We start from the raw sequence: 20,760 nt of genomic DNA, 5'->3' as shown, positions 1-20,760 counted from the left end.
CTCCGCTATGTCCATGTTCAAGTCTCTGCAGTGTTGACATCATGCGCAGCATGGGCATGGTCACATGCTCTGCTGCAGCCAGTAACTGGCTTCAGCAGTGATGTGCTGCTTATGGCCATCTCACCACTGAAATCATCGTGTGACCATGCCAATGCTGCACGGGACGTGAACAATACAGTGACCGGAACATGAACACAGCGTAGGCAGCGCGGAGTAGCGGAGCGGTGGGGAGCAGGGGAGTATCTTCTGCTTAGAGAAGCAGGCTGCAGGCACTTACTAAAAGCTCATTATTCTCAGAGAACCTCTTTAGCATATTTTTTTGAGAAAACTGCACAAATTAATGATTGTTTTTAATATATAGATAGAGACATGTAAAATGTAAAAACAAATCACTGGAACAACATCTGCCTAATATGCAGCCATTAGTAACTTTCCCAGGTAAATTCATCTTCTGCATCCTCCTGGATTTGTAAATTTGTATCTGCTAGACAACCCTTTTAATTAGATAAATATTAGCTGCAGTTTTTATTCCAAAATCCACATCTGAAACAGACTAATAAATGCTTCCCTATTATGAAGCCCAAATAATTGGTATGCGTTTGGAATGTGCTTTTCCATTTCCATTCTTTCCATTGAATTTATTACATTTGTCAATTACTGGTTGTAAACAGAATCCTCCTTTGTAGGGGAAACCTTTGCTGACGATTGCCGGAATCTGACAGCCTGCCTTCTACTAAAAATAACCACTTAGCTTTGCTAGCAATGACATAAAGTCATTGTGGGCTAGTTAGCGTGTAATGTAATCTAATCACATTTTTGGACCAGCTTGCAAATGTATACTACTCTCAGCCTTCGGGGAGGGCAAAACCACACTCGAGCTATTTTGGAACACAAACGTTTAAAGGGAATCTGTCACCAGAAAATCACCTACTGTTTAAATCATTATTTTATGTTAAACATACTTTTAAAGACTTTTGGGTGATGTTATTTTAAATTTTCCATGTCAATATCTAATAAAAAAAAATATAAAAAATTATGCAGTTTTCACACAGGCCACTAAGCCTGATAAAAGGCCCCACTTCTTGATCACTTTATTGCAGTTATCTGCTTATCATTATGAGCAGGATTAGCATGACAGATGTTGCCTCTATATAGATAACACTGGATCCACCATTCACAATAGGTGATTGTCAAAGCTTATCTACTTATCTACTCCCCCTGAGCTCTGCACAGGTCACAGAGCGTGCCTAGAAAACTCTCCCATAAAAGTCAATGAGGTCCGCTCCTGTCCATTGTGTCTGCATCCCATGTGGTTAAGAACAGCTCTGACCAAGTGTCTCCCCCTTACCCCTAGGAGTGACGTTCCTTTGCACCTTCCTCTGACTGTGTCTCCACTGATGCCCCTTTCTGTTACTTTTATCCCCTCCCCGAGAGATTGGACCCTTTGTGTCCCCACTATCCCTCTGACACTGTATTTCCACATCACATCTCCACTTAACCCAAAGAGCCCCTGAAAAGTAGTGTCACTCCGCTGCATTGCCTCTGTTGACTGTGCCACTTTCCGTTCCCCCATTCCTATTTCCCCCAGAGAATCCTGCTAGTATTGTCTACTCCTTGCACCCCTTTGCCCCACAAAGCTCTGCCATGTAGTGCTACCGCCTCCAGGTTAATCTCTTCTGTCTCCAGCCTAAAAACCCTTGTTTGCTAAATAAAATACATTAAATATACAAATAATTTTTAATTTAAAAATCATAATTCTAAAATTTGGAAATACAGAAAGCGTATACACTAGACCATGGACTGACTGACTGCAGCATTTACACTAGACTATGGGCTGACTGGTGAGTCCTAGGAGGCTAAAGGGGGTTGTATACCAACTTTCAGGGCAATTGGAGCATCTTCGGTTCAGCCCAAATCGATTTGGGTCCGAACCGAACTTTTTTAAAATTTTTACGAACCAGACCTGAAACAAATCTCGACTAGTTCACTAATCTTTAAAACATATGTATTCTAGGCGTAATATACAGCTTCTTAGTTGTGTGTGGAAGTTATGATGCTGTGAGTTTGGGTCGGTTTAAGATGCACCTGATGAAAAAGAGGGGCTATTCAAACAAACGTATTCCGGGCGTATTAGACATTGTCTTACTCTGCAATTTATGATGCTGTGAGTTTCGGTTGGTTGAGCCCACACTCTGGCTACGACACCCACAAGTAATACGTTCGGAAGACATTTGTGTATATAGCCGGTTAGGGCGAAGAAGTAAAAACCCACTTTAGGGCACATTGACACAACCGTATCCTTTTTGTGGTCTACAGATTGCAAGTCCGCAGAACATGGATACTGGTCAATGTGCGTTACGAATTTCGGGGATCAGTACATCCTGCCCTTTGTTAGAAATGCCTATTTTTGTACGCAAAACGGAGAAGAATAGGACATGTTCTATTTTTGCAGCATTGTACAGTATTCCTGTCCACACGCTGTGTACAAAAAACGCAGCAGATCCTTGTCACCACAAACTTCAGGTTCTGCTGACAATATATTATAGAGGACCTATCAGCACAAAATGTCAGTAGCTGAGCAGATTGATATTTCTGGGAAAAGATTCAGAAAACTTGTGATTTATACATTTATATCTCCGCTTTTTCTAACTTAAAGGTGTTTTCCTGGTGTATCCTCTGGATAGGTCATCATCTGTTTGCGAAGGCACTGGATCTCACAGTACTGCTGCGGCCTTCTCTCTGCAAACCAAGTACAGCACCATACATTGTATAGCAGCTGTGCTTGATATGAAGTGAACGGGGCTGAGCTGCGCCTAGGCCATGTGACCAATGAATGTGACTTCACATGCCTAGAGAAAGTTGAGAGAAGGCCATGGCGCTAATGCGAACGCTCCTGCCTTCTCAAACAGCTGATCGTGGGGGTCCCAGGTGTCGGACCCCCTCCGATCAGATAATGATCACCTGTCCAGTGAATAGGTCATCAGTGTAAAGCTCCTGGAAAACCCCTTTAAGACCTCCCCTGTGAACAACTCTCGGTACACAAGGAAGGTGTTATGAGTGTCTAGACTATCAGCTACACTTAGGGGTGTATTAGACTTGTAGATTTAGATGCCGATCGTTGACAATCGCCTGCTTGCCTGCAATGCATGGATCTTCACAGTATGGGGAGGAACAATCGCGAATGCCATCGCTCGTCCCCATACAGAATCATTATTTGCCAGCAGCAGAGCGTGATTAGACAGCACGATCTGGTGCGGGCAAACAATCATTTTTGTAACCGCATAAAAGAAGCGATTACCTGATGAACGGGTAATTGGCGGCACCTTTACACAGGCAGATCATCGCTAATGAGTGTTCCTATGAACTCTTGTTAGCGATGATCTGGCCGACCCACGGCCAGTGTAATACAGCCCTTAGGCACGGTTAGTGTTATAGTTACTGTTTTGCATTCAGTGATTGTGAGCCAAAATCAGGAGAGAAACCTACATAGAGATTAAGTACAATTTGCTCCTGTTCTGTGCTTTTGACCAGAATTTGGTTTTGTCTCACAATCACTGATGCTAAATACTGACAAGTGAATAAGGTTTATACACAGAATGCAAATAATTACTAATAAACCCTCCTGAGAGCTGTTCACGGGGGAGGTCTTAAAGGGGTTATCCCACTTTGCGTTTTTATACTTACCTGCTGCCACCACGCGTTCACTTCCTGGATTCTGGCTGGGGGCGGGCTTCATCTTGATTGAAGTCTTCTCCCGGCCGGGCCGCGCGCTGGACTGAACGCGCACGCTGCCGCGCATGCGCAATGGGACTTGTTTCTGGCCAGTATAGTACAGAGCCGGCGTGCGCGTTCGCATCTCTGTACTATTCTGGCCGGGAAGAAGTCACCGTCGCGCATGCGCGGCAGCGTGCGCGTTCAGGACAGCGAGTGGCCCGGCCGGGAGAAAAGAAGAAGTCTTCTGGGCAAGCGCGACCATCGGGATTTTGCGGAAGAGCGGTGGTCGTAACCAGGGGAGACCGAGTCACAACAATAAGGTAAGTGGGGATGAATTTTCTCCTAATCAGTGGGAATTTGTTAATAAAGTATATTTACAAAAATGATCACTGTCAAATCATTAACAGATTTAACAGTGATCATTATGATGGGATAACCCCTTTAAGTTAGAAAAAGCAGAGATATAAAAGTAAATCACAGGTTTTACTGAATATTTTCCCACAAAAATATCTATCAATCTGCCCAGCTCCTGATCTATAACATGCCCCCTGCAGAGTGCTCTGTATTTTGTGGTGACAGGTTCTCTCTAATGTCTATGAGGGCCTTTGTTTTGCCTGAAGTTACAAAGCGCTTGAACATAATTTTGTTATCCATTGTGTGACAATAGTGAATAGAGGTTGAGAAACCTAGCTCCATATACTACATACACATCAGTCAAATAAAACAATGCCATCCTTATCACTGAAGAACCACGGTCTAACCTAGTTAGGATCCCTACTGATTGCTGTGGGAGACAATTTGTAAGGATTTGGTGTAAATGCACCCTAAGACGCTCTTATTCCACTCCTCAAGGTCTATTAAATGGCTTTTAAAATGAAATTAGTAACACCTGCTGGAGAAAAATGTAGCAGAACCCCAAGCCAAGTCTGTGAATGGTTCCTGCTCTGGTTAATTAGACCTTTCTGAGAAAAGTGTAGTGCTGAGACAAAATGTAACACTTGTCTCCCTTGTTTTACAAGTCCCTCCAGCAGAGAAAACCATCTTTACAGGAGTTTTGACAGGTACAGAACTACTCATTTGAATTGGATACCGTGAGGGAAAACTAGATCAGCCAAATAAAAGGAGACTATAGGTATAGAAAGCGTGACAATGGGCTCAGAGTCAAGATGTTCATCATCAGTGAAGATTTTGGAACAGAGTTATATATAATAGCAGTATTGGGAAACGGGTTTGTTCTTGAATGTCCTTGAGTGTTCATATCACAAATGGAAGACAGATGTTTGAAAATCTAATTTTTCCCATAGCATTTCAAAATGATACCTGCAGAACATGATGCAGTAATGAGATGCAGATCCTCTGCCAGTTGTCCACTGCTTCTCCGGAAATGTAGCAGTTCTTACAATTGAAATATAATAATATTTTGAACATAGTATTGCTATTTTTGCTGTATTTCTGTAGACATGTAGTATTCATGTTGACCAGACTGTTGGACCATATATATGTATTAAGGTCTTATTTGCTGGGTACTCTGCAGTAATCTGTGCACTAACAGATTAATCTTTATTGTTTGTCTCACTTCAGTAAATGGCATTTATCATGTAGAGAAAGTTAATACCAGGCACTTACTAATGTATTGTGATTCTCCATATTGCTTCCTTTGCTGGCTGGATTCATTTTTCAACAGCACTATACTCTGCTCGTATCCAGGGGTTACCATCATTTTGAAATGCTATGTGAAAATTAGATTTAGTAAATATTAGAATTAGTAAATGTTTTTTTTCCCTTGACTAAACTTTGCAAATCCTGACCATAGCACTGATACGGATAAAACCCAATGCATGTGGTTAGATCAAAGTCCATGAGCACCTTTTTTCTTTATTTTTTTTGTGAAAAAGAAAATAGAAAGCACAATACTGCAGTATTTTTTATTTTACATTGTTACAAATTCCCTGCTTCCCTTAAAGGGAATGCATCATCAGAAAATGACCTATTGTTAAAATCATGTTTTTCTGTTAAACATATTTTTCAAGAATTTTTGGTAATGTTTGAGTTTTCAAAAAAGTTTGCGTAATACCTGTGCTTCATTGTAGAATCATAACTGTGAAGGATCAGGTCTTTTTTGGGATTCCTCAACAATATTATTCCCTGTTTCACCTGCAAAGCTAGATGCATTTCTTTCACAATCAGTTGGTGTCTCCCTTCCATGGGAGCGTAGTAGTAGCGGTGCTCCAAGAGCTATGCCAGCCCGCCTGTGCTTGGCCTGCCTAATTTGCAGAAAGATAAAAGTAATTACATCTCCACAACGCTGTATGCTACATCGAAAACAACATAGCATTCTGGCTCTCTGTTGGTCTTTATTGTCTAAGGACTTTTAAAGTGTAAGATTACCTTAGCAGTGGTTGCACAAGCTCTGTAATAGCCTAATAAAAAAAAAGCATCTTATACTCACCTCATTCTCTGCAGCGCTGGTCTGAACCTCCTGCTGCTGCTTGTCTATTAACGAATCAACTTTGGAGATATGATCCGAAGCTCGATCTGCTTAAGCCTAGTTATGAAATTAATCTGGACAGAATTTAGAATAAATAAAATGTGGGCCTCCTTTCTCACAGTGCATATGTCTGCCTCTGCACATAACAGAGCTTTAAGCATACTTACACTTTTCGATAGCTTTGTAGAATAAACCTCAAGTGTGTATACACGCGTGATAGCGCTATATTTGACCATTATATGGCTTGTATATGCCATATTCGAGCAGTTTTACCCTCTCCAGGCTCAATCTTTTAATGATCAGTTGTCCCTGTGCTGGTGGATGGAGACTAGTTCCTATGATGTCTGCCCATAGAATACATATAGAGACAGGACATTCTGCTGCCCCAACCCTCTTATGCTCACTCAAGATCACTCAGATGCACCATATAGGACATTATAGAGAAATATTGAGCAGCAGTGATGTGAATATAGCACTTAGGGTGACATATAACACTATTAGCAGTTCTATCCACCCTATCTGTGCCTCTATCACTGCAACTCGCTTTTTCTCTCCCCCTCCATAGAATTCTATGGGAGTTTGTAATCTGAACCTTCAGGCCCCCTGCACACGATCAGGATTGCGTGCGGATTTTCCGCGCGGATTTGCGTGTGGAAAATCCGCACCGTAGGTCATGTCCATTGTATTCTTGAAATTCTCAATGCACACGATGCAGATTTTTTCCGCGCGGATTTTGACCTGCGGTGCGGATTTTAAAATCCGCGACATGTCAATTAATTTTTTTTTTCCTGACCGGATTTTTTTCATTCACTTAGTGAAATCCGCATGCGGAAAATCCGCACCGAATCCGCACCAAATCCGCACGCAAATCCGTATGCAAATCCGCACCAAGTAATGCGGATTGACCGCACAGATTTGCCTGCGAACACCTGCGGATTTCAGTGCGGATTCTCCGCACATGAATCCTGAACGTGTGCATGTACCCTCAGTTAGCTGACTGTCCACCTTGTTCTCACAAGATTTATTGCCTGCACAATTGATTTATACTGGGTTTTATTTATCATGAGTTGTATGCTTCACACCAAGACAATTCCACCCAAAAATTTGGATGACTTAAACATTCCAAATCTGGACACAAATCCCTAAAGTGAAAACATGCCAGTAGCTTGAAGATTGTGAGGGAAATGCAATTAAATCTAATGAAGCCATCAATTTTTATATCTGTTCATTATGTCCTCTCTCCAACTCTATTTCTTAAAACGTAAAAAACAATCCCTTTTTAGTTCTGGAGAATTACAAGTGTGCGTCCTTTTTTGCTAAAATATTAGCAATGAGTGGTGTCATTTGCACCTGCACTAGGTTCCTGAATAACACCTTCACACCTTCTGAACGAAACCTGATCTACTAATTTTCTCTCTACAGAACGCAGACAAAGACTGGGATAAAGAGGCTGCTGCTGCAAAACAACTTGAATATCAACAGCTTGAAGACGACAAAGTCTCTCAGAGATCTGTTTCCAGCAAGCTTTCCAAATCTCCTCTGAAATCTGCTAAAAGACCTAAAAACATGCAAGCTAAAGTGATACTTCTTGATGGCTCTGAATACACGTGTGAGGTGGAGGTAAGGCAGCCTTCCTTTATATGCATGTCTGAGGCATAGTGAAGAAACTATGAAAACATTGTCATATGAAATGATGTGTCTGTGAACCTTGGTGCTTGTCTATACAAATTTAGGTTCAGTAGTTAACAGTGCTGCCTTCAGAGAAGAACTGGGCATAGACCCTACAGGGAACATTCCTGGTAGGCTGATGCATGGTGGGCTGCCACTGACCTCCTCAGTTGTTTCCTGTTTTTAGTACTGTAGACCTTCCAGGACATAAGTACCTGATCTGACATACTAATTAATGCTGCTAGCATCAGGTCCTTATAAATGTGGCTGCAGGCTGTGAAGGTCTGTTGCAGTAAATAAATAAATATGGTACTAGACCTTCACGTCCACTGGTGGAGTCAGGACATGATAGATCACAGGGCCCCGATGCTGGTAAATGTCAGGATATTCAATGTGTGGCAGTCGCAGTGCGGAGGTGGAGCTAATAAGGCTGACCAGTGACTAGCCTTACTGTCTTTGCCCCATCTTCCTCTTCTGTGCTGGGCCTTGTGTGTTGTTTGGGCTCCTCGCCATGGACATGTCCACACTGTGCACTGACCTGACCTCACTCCGACCAATACAAATTCTGTTTGTTTTCATCATCTCTTATATTGTCATCCTTACAAACGATGAGACATAGGTGCCACTGCACACTTGCCAGAATCTTGAGTTTATCTGCAAGTATACAGCCACACCAGATTTGTTAAAGGGAACCTGTCATGTTGAACATGGTGTCTGAGCTGCTGGCAGCAGGTTATAGAGCAGGAGGAGCTGAGCAGATTGATATATAGGTTTATGGGGAAAGATTCAGTAAAACTTATCATTCATACATATAAATTCCTACTCATTCTGGGCTTTGAAGTCAAGGAGGCGTCCTATGAGTGATTGACAGCCTTCCCTCTATGACTGTGCATACAAAGGTAGCTGTCATTGACTGATAGGACCGCTTCCTTGACTTCAAAGCCCAGAAGGTGGCATAGTGTAATTACAAATACTCGCTCCATTCACTTGAATGAGTACTTGTCATTACACTACACCACCGCTACCCAGGAGAAGAAGTGCAGTGTAATGAACAGGAAGCAGCGCGCTCGCATGGAGCAAAGCCTCCTCTTCAAACAGCTGATCGGCGTGGTGTCGGGTATCGGATCCCCGCCGATCAGATACTGATGACCTATCCTGACGGTAGGTTATCAATATACATGGCAGGACAACCCCTTATATTTAAAATCTGCACCTTATGTTACATTATCTGCAGATTTGATTGAGCAAACTTTTTTGCAATGTGTGGAAAAGATTTTTTTAAAACATCATTCCACTTCCAGCTGATTTGACCTTCAATGCGGATTTGAAATCCGAAGCATGTCAAATTGTAATTCAGACTTCTACCAGTGAAATAGTGAAATGTTTGCATTGGTCTCACCTACCAGCAATATGACCGTACCGAATGGTTTGCTAACCTGCCTATTTGTGTTGCCCATATGAATCCACCTACAACATGGGGCCCTTTGTTTCGTTATACAAGGCCACTCAAAGTTCCCAGGCTACCTTGCAGGACTATGGTCTTGGGTATGAAGTTGTTCAGAGCAACAATAAGGAAAAGTATGTATTTAACTTGTGCATGCACTGGTGTCGCGGTCTTGCTCCATTCTCCTCCTGCACTCCAAAGAACTAGCTCAAAACAGGACATAAAAACAACTCAAAGTGGGACCCCTGGCAGTACTGCTATTGGACTATAAATCCACAAATTGCACCAAACTTACCAAGAAGCTGCATGTGGCACAATATATTTGTTATGGCTTGCTAGGTATGTTAGACACTGTTCTTTATACCTCCTCATGGCTGATGTGCAAATAGACCAATTTAGTGGACTTAAAGGAGTTGTCTCAATTCAGTAAGTGGCATTTATCATGTAGAGAAAGTTAATACAAGCCACTTACTAATATACTGTTATTATCCATATTGCTTCCTTTGCTGGCTGGATTCATTTTTCCATAACAATTTGCACTGCTCCTTCCCATGGTTACAGACCACCCTGCAATCCATCAGTGGTGGTCGTGCTTGTACATCCTCTACATGATAAATGCAACTTACTGACGTGAGACAACCCCTTTAAAATAGCACGCATCTTTGGTAAATTTGAAACATTTTATGACTCCTTGCCACAACCTCTGAGAGATAAAAGGCATATTAAATGCAGTGTATATGTAAGTGATTACAATATTAGTGCAAAAGGAGTTTATTGAGAAAAACTACAACTGAAAGGAGGCTCCAGTACCCTGTTGGGCTGCCTCCAGCCTGGATACAAGATGAGAATATGGTGAGGCGTACAGGTTCCATATGGTATCCTGTGGCACATTTGCCCACCCATGTTGCAGATGGGCCTGTAGATCCTGCCCACTCACAGGTTGCTGGAGTTGGCGTTCAAAGTGGTCCTATGAATTCTGGATTGGCGATAAATCTGGCAGCTGGACTTTCCCGGGAAATCCTTGCTGTGTATGGGTGAGCATTATCTTGCTGAAAAATGCCAGTTGGAAGCCCTGCCATGAGAGGCAACTCATGTGTCTGCAGAGTGTCCTGCACATCTCGCTAAGCTGTTAGTGTGCCTCATATCACTACTAGGGGTAAGAGACTATCTTATGCGATGGCTCCACAGATCCTCACACCAGCATTTGGGACAGTGTGGCAGTCCACAGCAAAGGCAGGCTTGAAGCAGTCAGCACGAGGCCTCCATACTTGAACTTGACTGTCATTTGATCCCAAACAGAATCTGTATTCGTTCTGGTCTGTAGCAGACCAGATTTCTCGTTCATGACACCACTTCAAGAGAAGGTGACAGTGGCTGGCTGTCAATAGCAGGACACATAATGTGTGCAGTGACCCAAGTTTCCTTCTTTTGAATGCCTGGAAATGGTCTGGGGAGAGACAGGGGTGTGTAATGAAGATGCCACTTGTGTCTGGATGGTGAACAGCAGAACTGTGGCACTGCTCGTGCATGTTGGTGGATCTAAGAATCCTCCCTACTGGTGGACTGTAGTGTCTGGAGCCTTTCCACTGTGTATGTGTGCACTCCCAACAGCTAGGTCAGAATGGCCTAGATGTAGGTCATTTCAATTGAAATGACCATCCTGCTTCTTCTCAGTCCAGTGATGAGCCTTCTCTCAGAGTCTGCCAACTGGGCAAAATGTCTTTGAGTGCATCATAGAAGCACGTGTAGCAGTCAACGATCTCTCACCAAGAGGTACACTACCCAAAAGTAGCCTCTGAGACCCTTTTTATCAGGAAGCGGTACTTTTACACTTACTTGTGGCAAGACCTGGTATCTAACAGACCGCACCCGTAGTCATTTAAAGGGCATCTGTCAGCAGGTTTGTATCTGTTACATGAGCTCTTGGCATCTGTGTTGTTCCCATGTTCATATGTGCCCGCATTGCTGAGAAAAATTATGATTTAATATATGCAAATTATCCTCTAGGAGCAGGAGCAATGGGGGCGTTGTCATTACACCTAGCGGCTCTGCTCCCTCGGCAACTGCAGAGCCCTATCCACTTTGATTGATAGAGCCAAGCATGACAATGGTTTTACTGCCTAGCCCTGTCAAAGTGCAAAGAACGCAACAGTTGCAGAGAGAGCAGAGCATCTAGGAGTAACGACAACACCCTCATTGCTCCTAGAGGCTCATTTGCATATAGTAAAATATTATTTTTCTCACTAATGCGGGCACATATGAACATGGGGCCAACACAGATGCCTTTAGCTGCCAAGTGCACATGTAACAGATCAGCCAGTAGGTACAAGTCTGCTGATGCCCTTTAACTATCTGCCTGAGACAATGCTAATGCTGCATACTGGGTTTTGCAGCAATCCAACATTTCTATTTGGGTGCATTTTTTTTATTTTTTGTCAGTGAGTGTTTGTTTTTAGAATACATTCATGTGAATGGGTTTTGAAGAAATCCATGTGGCCTCCATCAAATAATCCCATTCAGATGAATTGAAGTGACATTGAGTCACAGAAATTTTGCAACATATCTGCTGGTACAGTTGGTGCCCACAATCTACTGTATTTTTTTTTTGCTCCATAAGACGCATTTTCCCCAAAAAAAGTGGAGAGAAATGGCAGTGCGTAATATAAAGCGAATACTAATGAGTGCTCCCACTATGGTCTGATCAAAAGTCTGATGAAAATTGGAAGTCTGATGAAGTTTCAGGGTCTGATTTGGGGGTCTGATGTGAGGTCTGATGAGTATTAGGGGTCTGATGGGGATTAGGGCTTTAATCCAAGGTCTGATGAAGGTATCTGATTTGGAGGTCTGATTTGAGGTCTGATGAGGACTGGGGGTATAATGAAGATTGGGTGTCTGGTTTGAGGTCTGATGAAGACTGCGGTCTGATCTGAGGTCTGATAAAAAAAAAATATATCTTATTTTCCTCCTCTAAAACCTAGGTGCATCTTATAGAGCGAAAAATACGGTACTCCATGTCTTGGTGGATTTTGCAACATATTTCATGTGCATTTTACATAATTCTGGTTCATCTTGAGTTCTTGAATAAAAAAAATCATGAATTCCTGTAAATACATCAGGCTGTAGTAAAGAAAAGAAAATCACCCCAAAATTGCAAAGGATGTTAATTGTCATGTCACAAAACCGAAATGTCTTCAGACATAGGGGTCATTTATCAAGCTGGTGTAAAGTAGAACTGGCTTAGTTGCCCATAGCAACCAATCAGAATACACCTTTCATTTTTGACAGCTCCTTTGGAAAATGAAAGGTGGAATCTGATTGGTTGCTATGGGCAGCTAAGCCGGTTCTACTTTACACCAGTTTGATAAATGACCCCAATAATTTGCACATAATATCAGTACCTCCAGTACAGAAGAAATATGTTCTTGGGGGACGCTTGCATCAATGCACTGTTTTTCTCATAGTATGCAAGATTTACACTGCAACTTATCTACAAAAGATTCTTGCTTAGAAATGTCAGTGCTGTGTTATACTTCACAGAAAACGTGAGCCATTTTGGTGGATATGGCACTCCCTACATTTTATGGTCTCCCAGTAGTAGTAAGTGTTCCCCTGTGTGTATCGATTGGCTGCTCAGGCACTTGGTGGCATCTCGCAGCATTGCCATCCTTCTATTGTATAGCTATGTTATGTGGTAAATGGCAGTAAAAAGAGAACATTGGAGAAGAGTTTGCAGTCCTTATTAGCTGCAGTTTTCTTATCAGGTTGCCGGAAACATACACTTATTTCCCTTTAGTGAACAACTTCGCATGCTTCATTTTGCATACCAGAAAAAGACAATTTTTTTGATTTGTATTTTTTTAGTTTCTATTGTAGTTTTTTTTATTTGGATTGATTACTATAATGCAGTCCACTTTCTGTATAACAGCTAAGGCTACTTTCACACTCGCGTTTTGTCTTTCCGTTGGTGAGATCCGTTCAGGGCTCTAACAAGCGGTCCAAAACGGATCAGTTTTTACCTAATGCATTCTGAATGGAAAAGGATCCGCTCAGAATGCGTCAGTTTGCCTCCGTTCCGTCTCCATTCCGCTCTGGAGGCAGACACCAAAACTCTGCCTGCCTGACGAAGCAGAGTTTTCTCTGACACAATCTGGCACAATAGAAAACGGATCCATCTTCCATTGACTTTCAGTAGAGTTCATGACGGATCTGTCTTGGCTATGTTAAAGATAATACAAACGGATCCGTTCATGACGGATGTATGCGGTTGTATTGCTGTAATGGAGCCGTTTTTGCAGATCCATGACGGATCCGCCCAAAACGCGAGTGTCAAGTAGCCTAAGGCCTCTTTCACACGAGCGTGTCCGGATCATGTCCGGATGCGTCCAGGTGCATTGCGGCAAACCCGCGCGAGTAGGTACCCAATTGCAGCCAGTTTTGACTGCGATTGCGTTCCGTTGTTCAGTTTTTATCGCGCGGGTGCAATGTGTTTTGCACACGCGTGATAAAAAACCGACTGTGGTACCCAGACCCGAACTTCTTCACAGAAGTTCAGGTTTGGGTTCAAGGTTGTGTAGATTGTATTATTTTCCCTTATAACATGGTTATAAGGGAAAATAATAGCATTCTGAATATAGAATGCATAGTACAATAGGGCTGGAGGGGTTAAAAAAATAATAATAATAATTTAACTCACCTTAATCCACTTGTTCGCGCAGCCGGCATCTCTTCTGTCTTGATGTGTGAGGAATAGGACCTTTGATGACGTCACTACGCTCATCACATGGTCCGTCACATGATCCATCACCATGGTGATGGATCATGTGATGAACGTAGTGACGTCATCAAAGGTCATATTCCTCACACAACAAGACAGAAGAGATGCCGGCTGCGCGAACAAGTGGATTTAAGGTGAGTTACATTTTTAAAAAAAATTTAACCCCTTCAGCCCTATTGTACTATGCATTCTGTATTCAGAATGCTATTATTTTCCCTTCTAACCATGTTATAAGGGAAAATAATAAAGATCGGGTCCCCACCCCGATCGTCTCCTAGCAACCGTGCGTGAAAATCGCACCGCATCCGCACTTGCTTGCGGATGCTTGCGACTTTCACGCAGCCCCATTCACTTCTATGGGGCCTGCGTTGCGTGAAAAATGCACAAAATACAGCATGCTGCGATTTTCACGCAACGCACAAGTGATGCGTGAAAATCACCGCTCATGTGCACAGCCCCATAGAAATGAATGGGTCCGGATTCAGTGCGGGTGCAATGCGTCCAACTGTTCTGGAGATCCACATTGGTCTTCATCGGTGGTTCCTTTACCGTAGCTACCTGTTCAGTTCTCGAGTAATAGTTGTTATGAGCTGCTTGGGATACCTCTATGTGCGTGCAAAAGAAGAATATTCATAATTTTCTTAGAATATCACTTTAAAATTTTATCCTAACATTTGTGTTTTCTTGGCACCAATAACGAGGTTCCATTTTTATGCTGTGGGTTGTTCGCACCGGTAAGATGACTCAGTTCTCAATTATAAGGTATGAGACTGCAGCCGAATGATTAAATGGAAATTATCACCTTTATTAAAAGCTGTGCTTTTAAATGGAGATGCTATGAAAAAGAGTGTGATGTGCCAGAGGTGAAAATTATGTCTTAGGCTACTTTCCCACTAGCGGATCCGGTTGTATTATGTCTTATATAGCCATGACGGATCCATCTCGAACGCCATTGAAAGTCAACGGGAGACGGATCTGTTTTCTATTGTGTCAGAGAAAACTGATCCGTCCTGGCACACAGTGTCAGTCAATGGGGACGGATCCGTTTTCTTTGACACCGTTTGGCTCTGCTTCGTCAGGCGGACAGCAAAACGCAAGCAGCGTTTTGGTGTCCACCTCCAGAGAAGAATGGTGACTGAAAGGAGGCATACTGATGCATTCTGAGCAGATCCTTTTCCATTCGGAATGCATCAGAGCAAAACTGATCCGTTTTGGACCGCTTGTGAGAGCCCAAGACCGATCTCACAAACGGAAAGCCAAAACACGAGTGTGAAAGTAGCCTTATTGAGGCCTTTAGGCGCCATATACATATTCACTGGAGATGTACATGGGTTTGCCCTGGTTTACTGATTCACCATCTATCAATTTCCCCATATGTCCTGTTACAGTATATTCACCAAATAAAACTTAGGAGACTAAAGCATAGAAGCACATTTATTGTGGGAATAATGCAGCTCCGTTCAAATCCTGCACGTCTTCTGTATCATTGCTCTTCCCTACTGAAAAGAATACTTAGGATTGTCCTGGCTATATACATGCCTGGTCATAATGGAGCACATCCGTCTGCAGTCCATGGGCCTGATTGAAAACTACACTAGATTTCATTCATTATTTATGGCAGAAAACTGTTGTAATTGATGGTACGAGTGACGGGGGTTATTGCTTCGCCTTCGCCATTCCCCCCCCTTTTGGAAAGTGGCAAGGGCAGCGTAAAAATGTCATTTGACACAAAATTTTGTTGCGGTGGCATTTAAAAAGCTGCAAACCTGCCGTTTGTGACTTTTTTACTTTAGTTGCTGGCAAAGTGGATATCATAATTGACCCCCTTGTTCTGTATTAGATACTAAATAACAACACAGCACCTTTATTAGGGGCAGCAGACTCAGAAGAAAGAGAAATGATGCTACACCATTGCACATCATATCACACGGGTATTCTCCCCTAGAAACATTACTTCTAGGGGAGAATACCCTATATTAGGTATATCTCTGACGAATCTGCTACTTTTCCCCGCTCACGCCAGGTCTAGAAAAGTGGGCATGGCGTGGAAAGGAAGCCTCCGGCAGGTCCGTCTCATTTACCATTTTTTTTAGAAAATGGTTTGAATGTAAGACAGCTAGGAAGCTGGCTTACATTTAGAAGCGGCGGTGGATACGTCGAAGTTATGGCGAGGCCGTCCACTTTGCATAACTCCGGCGGATCCACTGCCAGCTATAGGACTTATTAAGACCAGCATCTAAAACGCCGGTCTTAATAAATGTCCCCCATAGTTTTTTTTTATTGTGCAGTAAATCATAATAATACCATACATATTCGGCATCATCATTTGCATACCAACCAGTATAATAAAGTTGATATTTGTAGTGTACCAGGAAACAAACACAAAAACACTTTTTTGCATTCCTCTGAAAAAAGAATAATAACATCTAATCAATGAATTGTATGTTCTCAAAAATGATACCATTGAAAGATACAGCTCGTTCCACACACAAAGCCCTCATGCAGGTACCTTGATGGAAAAATATATAAACTCTATGGCTCCTTGAATACCATGATGGGAAAAAAATTGCTTACATCTCAATGCCCAAAATACTGTAGGTTGGTCTTTAAGAGGTTAAAAAAGCTTACGACCCCTTAATTATGTTAGCGCAGTAAACTTTATCAGAAACACAGAGAGTAAAAGTAAATCCAGGCCATGCATATAAATGAGATAGTAATTAATTAAAATAATAAAATATATATATATTTATAGAGGATAATGATGAGATTGATGGGGGTCCTGCTGCTGGAAACCCCACTGATCATGAGAATAGGGGCCCTGTACCCTGCAGGGTCCCCCAAAATGAATGGGACCTGCTGAAAATAGCTGAGTGCTGTACTTGACTATCTCCGACAGTCTCATAGCAGCAGTGCGCATGGCGGGGGTAATGGGGTTCTGTAGGGTGCAGTGCTGTGCATAGGAGATAACTTGAAATCACTGGAATACCCCTTTAAGATATCCTTTTTTTCTAAGCTAAATAATCTTTGCGGGTACTGCAGTTTACCCATTCCATTTACTATGTTTTGTGCCTAAAAGATACATTCGCACAACAGATAAAAAAAATAAAAACGTAAAAAATGTCAAAGCGGACCATTTTGAGCGGACATTTTTTTAACAGATACTTTCTAAGAAACGGTGGTTAGAAACTGTCCCTTTCAATCGTATGGGGGCCATTTGTCTGTGAAAATGGCCAGAATAGGACATGTCCTATTTTTTTGACGGCCGTTATTCATTGGCCGATAGAAAAGATGGCCATGTGAATGCGCCCATAGAATTCCATTGTTCTGAGAACAGCCATATGACGACCTTTTTTTCCCACTTTCATGTGAATGCAGTCGGATTCTGAAATTCTGTATAGAGAAAGTAGGATTATACACGGTCAAATCAGATCTGTGTGGATGGGCTTCATGAAGTCAGACACGCTTCTAGATCCCAAGATGGAGACGACCATCATTTCCTAATCCCTGCAATGTGTCTTATTCTGGGTATTTCTGTACATTGTGAATTCCCAGCTCGCACTGTGATGGTTATGCTCCAGTTCAGTGTACACATTTAAGCTGATGCTTATTAGACATTCCAGCCATGATGAGTCACTTGTCCATGACCTCATTCCTGAGCCTTCTGCTCTCTTCTCTCAGCTGCATACGTTCTTTACACATCTGTACACTTGGAATCATCTGACAAAATATTAGTAGACTGTAAGTGTCACTAAATCAAAGTATTTTGGAATTTGCATTAATGAACCTAGATAATGTTCTAGTGTAATAATTGGGTTTGACATTCCCCTTTTGTCCTTATTCTTTTCATCATCTGCAGGCGTGCACTGACTAAAGTTAGAATGCTGCGAGCTGAGCGACGCTCTGGCAGATAATCCTGCATTCACTTCCACTGTCCCTAGTTGTATGTCCAGATAGCAGCTCTATATTTAGCTTTTCTAATTGCTCTATTGTGTTTGCAGAATCATTTTTGCAGCACCAAATGCTATGAGATGTTATGTAACAACCATCCGTATTGGGAACTACAGTGATATATATTTTTTTTCAGTTGATCTAACATTCTAAAAAAACTGCAATAATATAAAAATGTATATATAAACTGGTTCGTTAAACCCTTTTAAGATCAAATCACTGTTTCTGAACTCTAGATTAGAGAAAATAAAGTGTTTTTTCTTTGGAAACGGTTTGTGTATGATTGGTGAGGCTTTCTTTTATAGTTTGTCATCTGCTGTCAGGAGTGTAGGTTAACCTTCAAAGTGCATTTGAATGTTATGTTAAAGGGGTTGTCCAGGTTCAGAGCTGAACCCAGACATACACATATTTTCACCCAGGCAGCCCCCCTGATGTTAGCATCGGAGCATCTCATCCTCTGATGCGCTCCCTTGCTTTGCGCTAGATCGCGCAGGGCACGGGCTCTTTTGTTTACAATAACACATTGCCGAGCGGAAGCTTCCGCCCGGCAGTATGTTTGGTGACGTCACCGGCTCTGATAGGCGTGCTTTAGCGCTGCCCTAGCCATTTTACTGGCTAGGGCAGCGCTAAAGCCCGCCCATCAGTGACGTCACCGGGCTTCCTGGCAGCCCCATGGAGAGCCTGGTTCGTCACCGGAACTCCTGAAAATGCCTTTGCCTTGCACGATTTAGCGCAGGACAAAGGAGAGCATCGGAGCAAGAGCTGCTCCGATGCTCAAGTCAGGGGGGCTGCCTGGGTGAAAATGGAGGTATGTCCTAGGGATCGACCGATATAGATTTTTTAGAGCCTATACCGATAATATGTGATATACCGATAGCTGATAATTTATACCGATATTCTGTGAATTTTCATTTTTGAAAAAAAAATAATAATTCCTACACAAATCTGCTGAAAATGAATATGTTTATTGTTAATGTGTAGTTTTTTTTTTGTAAATGTTTCTTTTATACTTAATATATATATATATTTTTTTTTACTAACTTTTAGCCCCCTTAGGGACTAGAACCCTTGTCCTATTCACCCTGATAGAGCTCTACCAGGGTGAATAGGACCTCACACTGTCCCTTCTGCTCTGTGCTTTGTGCACACAGCAGCAGGGAGCTAACTATGGTAGCCAGGGCTTCAATAACGTCCTGGCTGCCATGGTAACTAATCGGAACCCCAGGCTTACACAGCTGGGGCTCCGATGGGAACGGCCACTGAGGAGTAGGGGAGAGAGGACCCTGTGGCCACTGCCACCAATGATTAATACTGGGGACTTGGGTGGGGGGGGCACATTGCATCACCAATGTTTTTAATACTGGGGTTGGGGGGAAGGCGCACTGCGCCACCAATGAAGATAACTCTCTCATTAATTCATATACAGGAGGCGGGAGCTGGCTGCAGAATCACATAGCTGGCTCCCGACCTCTATGAGCGGTAGCTGCGATCCGCGGCAGTTAACCCCTCAGGTGCAGCACCTGAGGGGTTAACTACCGCAGATCGCAGCTACTTGTCATAGAGGTCGGGAGCCGGCTATGTGATTCTGCAGCCAGCTCTCGCCTCCTGTATATGAATTAATGAGAGAGTTATCTTCATTGGTGGCGCAGTGACCACAGCCCCTCCCCTCCTCTTGTCCTCCTTCCTCTCACTGGTGGCAGCAGCAGCACAGCGGGGGAGGGAGACACTGCTTCCTTCTCCCCTGTGCTGCTGAGGGAACACGGATCGCGTTGACAGCAGCGCGATCCGTGTTCCCGATTCGTTATCGGAATATCGGCAAAATAGATGCTGATACCGATAACTTTAAAAATCCTGAATATCGGCCGATAATATCGGTAAAACCAATAATCAGTCGATCCCTAGTATATCCAGGTTCAGCTCTGAACCCGGACAACCCCTTTAAATAAACTAATGTAAAAAAAAATGAAAATCAGACATTATATAGTACATGACAGTCTCTTTTTAACAAGGATAGAACCAGCCCTGTACCTCACATGGATCCAGAGATCTCCCCATTCATTGCTCTGCTAGATTTATATCAAGCTGAAAGATCAAGGGGAGTTTCTTTTCTGCTACAGCTCAGGGGGCGTGTCCATGCTCTTCCTATCAAAGCTAAGGAAGCAGGTGAAGGATGAAACTGAGCATGTGCGGCCATCTCAGTGAACAGGACTAAGAAATAAGAAAAAAAAAAAACATCAGGTGGCACTATACAAATACATTTTATTGAATAACTCAGTGACTATGCAAAATTTTTTATTACATGCAATTACAAAAATATTCAGATCCAGACCCTTCTGACGTCATCAACTGACCCAGAGTAAAATGCTAATTAATTTAATACAGTATATTCAAGTTCAATGGAAGTTTATGTCATCAACACTTTCTTAACCCTTTCGCTACGCGCTGGAGCGTTAGGCAAACATGGCGCCCGCTCGCACGAGCAGCGGGCGTCATCACCGAAGGGTCTTTGCTGTTTTAAACAGCCGAGACCTGTTGCTAATTACTGCGACCGGCAATAATGCCGATTGTGGTAATTAAAGCTTTTAGATGCCGTGATCAAGTGAGATCACGGCATCTAAAGTGTCAAAAACCTGGAAGCTCTCGCTTTCGGGAATCCTACCAACATTCCCTGTGACCAATGGGGATGCCTGTAATTGGTTTGAATGTCCTGGGTCTCGCTGAAGA

The 20,760-nt window shown here is 42.7% G+C and overlaps 1 protein-coding gene across 21 annotated transcripts in view; it reads left to right on the top strand.

Moving 5' to 3' along the window:
- Nucleotides 1-20,760, top strand: part of EPB41L3 (erythrocyte membrane protein band 4.1 like 3) — a 342,189-nt gene that overhangs the window by 207,679 nt on the left and 113,750 nt on the right. For all 21 annotated transcript variants that reach the window (XM_040433765.1, XM_040433753.1, XM_040433752.1 and 18 more), the window contains one exon: nt 7,625-7,822. In XM_040433765.1, coding sequence (XP_040289699.1) covers nt 7,769-7,822 — 54 coding nt within the window. In that variant the 5' untranslated portion in view covers nt 7,625-7,768. The remainder of the gene's footprint in view (nt 1-7,624; nt 7,823-20,760) is intronic.

Source organism: Bufo bufo, chromosome 5 (assembly GCF_905171765.1).
Source record: "Bufo bufo chromosome 5, aBufBuf1.1, whole genome shotgun sequence".
In the NCBI taxonomy this organism is placed as follows: domain Eukaryota; kingdom Metazoa; phylum Chordata; class Amphibia; order Anura; family Bufonidae; genus Bufo; species Bufo bufo.
The sequence above is the reverse complement of the archived record's forward strand: the minus strand, read 5'-3'. Positions and strand labels throughout refer to the sequence as shown.